The 8048-nt window shown below is 47.3% G+C and overlaps 1 protein-coding gene across 1 annotated transcript; it reads right to left on the minus strand.

The window, feature by feature from the left end:
• Positions 1 to 572: 572 nt before the first annotated feature.
• LOC119372386 (monoglyceride lipase-like) lies at positions 573 to 7448 on the minus strand. Its single transcript, XM_049419894.1, has 6 exons — positions 7439 to 7448; positions 6648 to 6784; positions 4625 to 4729; positions 3211 to 3384; positions 1799 to 1930; positions 573 to 770 (listed from the first exon to the last, which is right to left on the minus strand). Exons 1-6 carry the CDS (start codon positions 7446 to 7448, stop codon positions 588 to 590), a joined length of 741 nt encoding a protein of 246 aa, XP_049275851.1. The 3' UTR covers positions 573 to 587.
• Positions 7449 to 8048: the final 600 nt, after the last annotated feature.

Consider the following 8048-nt stretch of genomic DNA (forward strand, 5'->3'; position numbering starts at 1 on the left):
GTGCGTATGTGTTTAAAGGAATGTTTAAAAGGACAATAAAGAGAAAAATGATTTTTCCCGTATAGGTAAACTACTCTTTCAAGATACCAATATCACCACTCTTGCCGCGAGAAGACGCTTGGTAAGCGGGAAAACGCGCAAAAAGAACATGCGGGTGGCGACGCCACCTTGAGATTCTCGCACCGATCACCGTGACGTCATAGATTTTAGCGGCGTCAACTAGGGCCTACGTAGTTCTTAATCGGTAAAAATGAAGTACATTGTCCTCTCAGGGGGCCAGAGACTTAATATCCCATGTTTCAGGAAATTTCGATGAGCCAATGTCGTTAAAATACGAAAAATACACTTTGAAATCCGCGACGTCATGGGCGGCGATTTCGGTGCAAAGTCTAAAAATGAAACATTGACCTTGATTTTCTTCGCTATTAGTAGACCTGTGTTGGTAGAATTAACGTCATTAGAGTTTTCAGAGCACAGTTTATCAATAGAAACAGTTTCATCGTTTCGCAGTAGTGTCCATTTAATAAAATGTCCTCGGTGTTGCATGCATCACAACGACCGCTCTGTCTTTATCTTGAAGTAGAGTTTCAGGCAGAAGATGCCACCGCCGCTACAGTTGCTCCATCACTTGGATGTTCACTGGCCAAGCGTGGCTGCGGTGTCTCCTCAACCGGGAGCCTTGATGAGCACCAGTTCACGATGTCCTTCAGGGCTTGCTCTCCGACACCATCGGGTTCCTTCAGCAGGCTGTGGTACGCGCCGTTGTAGATCTGTCTTGCAGGAACAAAAAATGAATTGGAACAGCCAACAGTTCTTTATGAAACATCAGAAGTCAACTGCAGCATATCTTAATATAGTCTTATTGGGTGTATCTTAATCGACACACGAAAGTTCCTGAGCTTCTGTTCCTCAGTCCTGCTATGTTATCGTCGCAGCTTGTTTCGTACTCGACCCGTCCACGGGACACATATTCAAATCTCCTTGGTTACGTACCATTCTCGTGGATTTAAACATTACATCCAAACATTTCGTATAACGACTGTTATATGCAAGTGCTCGAGATGGACGCGTCATGTCGCTACAAATATAGCCGCTAAGTTAGTGTTGGCTCTGATGAAAGCGTTCAAGTCGACTTTACGCCGATACGACACGAAGCGAAGACCTAAAATACGTGTATTGCGTATAGCCCTAAGTTGTCGCGTTTCAATCCGTGCACGCACGTTTCCCTTCCTACCGCGTCTTAGCCATGTCACGATACGCATGCGCAGATAGCCAGGTCAAAATAGTGACATTTTTTGCTGTACAATCGATCGGTTGCGTAGATATGCCATTCCACACAGGACCGCTTGAGACGACGTAGCCACAGAGTCTGTGGGCCTTCTAAAGGAGTGTTTCCAAGCCAGCGGCACGAATCAGTTGTTTTACCACCGTTGCTATACCACCGTTGCTATACCACCGTTGCTATAGTCGTTGCTATACCACCGTTGCTATAGTCGAATACGACTTATAAAGTCCGGAGGGGCCCCGCCTAAGTGACTGAAGCGCGACAGCCGATCACCTCCGCGACTACAGAAATAGTCCCGCTTATATATGCACTCCACTATGTTCACCTAAGGCGGAGCCACCGACTGTCTGGCCCGTGACGTCAGTCTGAAGAGCGCGACCATTGGTGCAGACTTGTGTGTATTCTCCTTTGAGGAGGAAATGCCGCAGACTTCTAAAGTTCCATCCGACTACAGATACCAGATATTATATCGCCATTACAGTGTCACATTCCCGGATATTATCACACCATCACCTTGATGCTCTTGTCTTTGCTGGGAACGCGTTTGAAGAAATCACGAGAAGAATCTGGATCGCACATCTTGTCTGCCGAGCCGTGCTGAATGAAAAGTGGCAGCTCCACAGCGTTCACTTGAGAGTGGGCGACCTGCGATGACGTGAATATTTACTTAATGATATTTTACATGCATCCATATTTGGCATCGTTGCCGCAGCTCTAACAAAACCAAAATACTGGTTAACTTATGTTAACTATTGCGTATAAATATCTGCCAAGTAAGCACTGAGGTAAACGAAAAGGGGAAGTTACTCGTAAGTTAGACTTCAAAAGTTACGCTAAACTGCGAATGTGGCTCGGACTCAAGGCTTGGTGTATGCGGATGCAAGGGCTCGCTGGACCGTGTGCTTTTAAGTGAATTAAGTCGTTCGTGCGATTGCTTATTGGTGGCTCAAGCAGCGAGTGCCGCTCTTGTTTCTTAATCAGTGACTTCCGGTCGGCCACCGACTTCCGGTACGCGCGAAATTCAAAACAAATGTATTTAAATTCAAAATAAATCTTTGAAAATAAATAACTCTACGAAATCGTTAGTTATGACTCAAGTTAAGAGTAATATTGCGGGAGGGTCATTTTGGATAATTAAGTTCGGCCTTTTTTTCTATATCCGCTGCCAAGCGATCGTTTTGATTTATTCGTTTGTGTGCTTTTTATGTAGCGTGTTTTTTTTATTGCGCTAGTTTGTCCTACGGCATCAATACACATTACACAGAGTTGTGAAACTGTATTTCCTCCATGAACTCCAGTAAGGCCCTATGATTCGGACCTTATATCCATCGCTGCAAGTCAGGCGGCCTGGTGTGCTGAAGTCCCCCACGCCGCAGGTGCTTCAGCACACCAGACCGCCTGTTAATAGTTATATCTATTTTTGCATCTTACTAGTTTTACTAATTTTATTGAAGCCTGTATTTGTACACGCATTGAAACTGTACTAAGCACCCCCTATGTAATACCCTCAACCAGGGAGCCTTTGGGGGTAACTTGAATCAAAGAATAAATATTTAATACATACGATATCGACGCATAAGTTTACTTAAGATAAGGTCTGAATAACCGTCAGGATAATTAATGAAAATTAATTGAATGCGTTCTCTGAAAAAGCAGATGGTTTTGTGAGTAAAATCACTGCAACGGGCTTTACAGTGACTTTACTTGTGACTTTACAGTGACTTTACTTGTGACTTTACTTGTGAGCAGCTCGGATCGGCACCTGGCGGAGCAGATCTCAACCACGCACTTCTTTCTAGGCACAGTATAGTTGTGAAAGAAACAAACAACGAATTGCTATTTGATATGTAACATCAGTATTAACAGCATTACACTGGATGATTAGTAATTGATTTGCTGAGCTGTAAAGCAGAACAGACTCTCACCTCAAGCGCGTTGAACATGGCGGCAGCCCATCCGGCACTCACGTTGCCACGGTAACGCAGGGGGTCATCCTTCATCTGGTCCACTGCTGCGGGGTCCCTGCACGCCAGTTCTACGGCCGTCTTGGCCACAGGAACGTTGGGCAGAATGCGCCCCAGGGCGCGAACGAGGGACATCTATAGAAAACAGGATCCCTATAGCTCCTGTTTTGCGTTGCGAATCTCAAGGACCTAATCCATCTGAAGCAAATCCGAAGCCTGTATTTCCCATCATTCCCATGGTGGTTGAAGCGCCGCTCAAGAAGCCCGCGTAGACACTAGCGCCAGATTCCCCTCTAGGTATTATTGTAAGAAACTCTATGCCTTAAAGGGCCCCTGAACCACCCAGAGGTCGAAATTCAGTTGTGGTGTTGCAGTTGTGCTCGAGTCTACGGCGAACATGTAGCCGCGAGAATTTTTCGAAGCGGTGTCGCAATAGCGGAGTTACACGCGTTTGATTATACAAAAGAGGCCCTCGCTCGTTTCGCTCTTTCCTTCGTTATGCTCCGTCCATTGGTTCGTCTCTCCTCCTCGCCGAGTGCTCCTCCTCACCGTGCGAGGAGGAAGAGCGGCGAGCTCGCGTACTTGCCAGCAAACAGGTTCTTTTTGTGGATGATGTGAGAAGACGACAATGATGACGCCACGGCGAACACTGAGGGGTTGAACACTGCCGAAAGGCCCGCAGAGTAGAATGAATTGTTTCTCGTAATTTGTGGGGCGTACGCCGTTCGTAGCGCTGCCGATTTTGGCATTGTTGATCGTGACGGCATTCTGAACTCGATGCGCGCGTCGTTTACTTGAAATGTTAAAAAAATTATCTGAGGGGCCCTTTAAAAATGTTGCAGAGGATCCCTAAGCGTTTCTTTTGGCTAGGCTGCTGTTAGGGAGGGGTGCTTCAAAGTCTTCTGCGGCGTTTCCCCTCTCCTACGCCGGGGAGGGTAATCGCCAATTCAGGTGGGAAGGGGTCACGTGATTTCCGGGCACGGCTTTTTCGGACGCCAGCTGAGTGCGCGCTTTCGCCAGCCTAGCCAAGAAACGCTTTCGCGATAAAATCTAGATACGTTTTAAAATGAGGGAGAAAGGCTACGTGTATCGCATGGCGCTTACCCGCCACAAACCGTAAAAGCGTTTAATTAGCAGCAACACCACTTCACTATTTAATGGACATAATCTCAGTGTAGCTAGGATGGATATAAAGTTCGGAGATTATATAAAATTATTTAACTGTACGAACACTGAAAACACACGAGCCCCACATGGTCAAAATTAATCAGAGTTCCCCACTCTGAGACGTGCCTTAAACATATGGTGGTTCTTGCATGCAAAACACGGATCGTAAAACACAACACGGAACACGAAGGAATGGCGAAAACTTTACCTTGAACCGCGAGACCTGCTGAACGCCTAGGAAGGGCGCGAGCAGGACCATGCCGGCGAAATCCTCGGGCCGCCGCTGGACAGCCAGCAGGATGAGAAGGCCGCCCTGGACACGATGCACGACCAAAAAATTGGTTTCAGAAACACGCAAGAGATACAGGATTATGGCTGTTCATTTTCAAGGTACACGTGCATGAAAGCACATTTAACGCAGTTAAGTGATGACTACGGCCGGGACATATACAAAAAAATAAGGGAAGTGTGTCGGTATGGTCACTCTTGCTTTGGCGTTGAAACACGGATCAACTTGAATTCATGAATTTTCAGAGACTTGTGGACCGGTGGGGAAGGGGGGGGGGGGTCGGGTAACAACACAGCATGCAGCGTGAGGTACGTGCTTTATATTTAAATTGGTCTCCGCGGACCCCAACCGCATTTGAGAACCACTGCTATAAGATATAGCACGAACGCAACCCCGTGTTTAAATGCATACGCATTAGGTACACGTTAGGGAACACCATGTGGTCGAAATTTAAGGGGCCGTCCACTATACGGCGTCTGTATTGGGACGTGAATAGGAAGTTTTACAATAGGAGGCTTTGCGTTGGCAATCCTATACGGCACGCAATCCAGTCTATAAAAGGGGAGAAAAAACCTTCACGGGCGATTAAGCAGGAAATGTGGCATAAATGATTTACCATTCATCTACCTCTAATTACCTTCAATTATTCTGGCTGCAAATATCAGCCACACTTAGGAAAGAGTACTAACCTATTTTAACCAGCCGTTAACATTAGTCATCAGTTCGCCAACATGAACCAACAGTTGACGAAATGCGGTAAGCTTCAGACAAACTCTCGCACTCTCTCGTTTCGTTCGTCCTCACCTCTGCCCTATCCGTCTCACTTTATTGTTGTCTGTCCCTTCCTTCAAACCTTTGAGGCCCGTGTACTTAGATTTATGTGCACATTAAAGAACCCCAGGTAGTCGAAATTTCCGGAGCCCTCCATTACGCCGTCCCTCCTAATCATATCGTGGTTTTGGGACGTTAAACCCCAACAGTTATTATATATTCCTTCAAACCGTAAATGAAGTTTGCACCAACGTGTGTGACAATTACTGCAGGCTCCCTTTCTTTTTTTTCCAAAATCATTAATTCCTCTACTAACCTTTCCTCCTGAGCACCCTCAGCACAGGTATTCCTCGTTGATCGAACAATTAACAACTTTACAGCTTGGTTCGAGCAATGTTCGAGCAAATACATCGACAAATACATCTACAAAGAAGAAAATGGCTTTCGCCATCGAACCGTCTTAGCGAATGCATAAGGGAACCTGTGAGTTTTACACGAAAGCTGTTATGAGGTCACAACAGCCGATTTTGATGCCGTAGTTTTCCGCCGCCAGTGTCCGTAACCGCAATCGTGCACAATGAGAAATAAATATCCAGGATCGAGCGGGATTTGAACCCAAGCCCTCTGCGTGGCTGCCTATGCGAGTATTGTACCACAGAGCCACGAGGATGCTTGAAACTCCTTCGCAAAAAGACGCTACACAGGTGTCGGGCAAAGAATCAGATTAACAGATGTAACATAGCGTGGTAGGAGAGCAAAATAACAACCAGGCGTCACACAATTGCGCAACGAGTGGGTGGTTTAAAGCTTCCCAACCATTGCGAAGGGTTCAGCCATGATTCTTCATGGTCACCAACCACAGCATCAACAAAATGCACATAGTGCCTTATAGACGTGTAGCGGTTACCTCTTTTCTCCGCAGAACAACGAATAATGGCATGGTGGGTGCTTCCCTACTTCACAAAAATTACGATGACTTATGGCGTAGTCGGTACCTTGCAAGTGTACTCGTAGCAGTCGCCCCAAGAGAGTTTACAAAGGGCTCTATAGAAACGCCGCTGCTCCAGCTTTCGCTGTGGCTGTGCTGCGTGTTCCGCGCAGGGCTGGCGTTATTTCATCATCAGGTCAATCGGGCAGACCTCTCCTTTAGCCTTCAAGACAACACACTCACCATGGAGTAGCCGATGAGGAAGGTGGGCTTGCCCGTGAACTTTGCGCGCACGCGGTCCACGTGACTCAATATGTCGTCCACGTACACGTCGGCTGTCGTCACGGTTGCCCGTGGACCGTCGCTCCTTCCGTGACCGACTGTGACAGACAGTGAAAGTGCTTCGTTCACATGCTAATCCTAATAATCATCAGCTGTTAACCTAAAGACGCGACGCCTTAGTGTAAGCTACGTCAGAGCACTTTGACTTGGGCGAGTTAACGGAGACGAAGCGAAGGCACATAGAACATGGCCTCCGAGATTTGCGCGCGCTGTGAGGTTTACTACCGGCGCCAAATCTCGGGGGCCAGAAAGACGTCCTGAAGGCTTCAATCTTTTTGCAGCGTATAGCAACTTGCATTAAATCGCAGTCGTTTGATGAATGTATCCTACTCCATGCCAGAGCTTTATGCAATCGTCGCGGATTCATACGCGAGCGTTCCCGGTATTTGCGTACCAGGGGCGGCTCCAGCGAGGGGCGCGGGGGGGCTAGAGCCACCCCCCCCCCCTTCAACATTTTTGCGTGCCCTTCCCCCCCCCCCCTCCCCCAAAAGCAAATATAGTCAAAACACAATGCATAAGTTCCCCTCCTCCCTGACCCCTTGAAGGAACTCACTTAATGGTCATGGGTGCCCACCCAGTAAAGAAATCCTGGCGCCGCCCCTGTCACGGACATTCTTACGTGGCGACATAGGCAGCATTAGAGTTACTGTATATGCTACGTTTAGGTAGCATATTTTAGGCAGCATCTGTACGTGGCGCCATCCCTCGGCGGCGCCAAAGGCGCCGTGTAGTGAACTGAACGGGAAATAGGCGAAAAAAGTCGTATCTGACAAAAAAAAATGTTATCAAAATCGATTCCCGGTTGATATATATCAGAGACGCACTGACATTCCGTAAATATGCGCTATCTCACTAAAAAGCACGTGCTTAATTTTCAGGAGCGGCGTCAGGTTTTTTTTTTTTTTTTTTTTTTACTGGGGGGCACCCACGACAAGCGAGATCCCTCGGCGGGCGAAAGGGGTGGGGTATGGGGGGGGGGGGGGTGCAGGGAGGCTAGAAACTTATGTTTTGTGTTTCGGTTATGTTTGTTCTTGGGCGGAGGGGGAGGGGAAAAAGTGGCAAAAGGGGGCATTCCCAGGGCATTCGCACATCTCCCATAAGCAACACATTGGGCCACATTGTAAAATTTTTCAATAAGCTGGGAGGTACGCGCTTTTTTTGTCGCGCAACTGCAGTTTTTACCAGACTGTTACAGTACCAGTGGGTCTGTTCTGTATAGAAGCGAGAGTCGATTTTCATAACTAGTTTGTTTCGTTAGATACGATATTATTTCTCCAATATCCCATTCAGTTACGGCAGGGC

The sequence above is a fragment of the Rhipicephalus sanguineus genome, chromosome 10 (genome assembly GCF_013339695.2).
Source record: "Rhipicephalus sanguineus isolate Rsan-2018 chromosome 10, BIME_Rsan_1.4, whole genome shotgun sequence".
Taxonomy (NCBI): Eukaryota; Metazoa; Arthropoda; class Arachnida; order Ixodida; family Ixodidae; genus Rhipicephalus; species Rhipicephalus sanguineus.

Coding starts and splice junctions, on each gene's coding strand:
- LOC119372386 (XM_049419894.1), bottom strand. Junction 4,730..6,647: donor TCCTCATCGGCTACTCCATG/GTGAGTGTGTTG, acceptor CATCGTGTCCAG/GGCGGCCTTCTCATCCTGCT. Junction 1,931..3,210: donor CCATGTTCAACGCGCTTGAG/GTGAGAGTCTGT, acceptor ACGTCATCGCAG/GTCGCCCACTCTCAAGTGAA.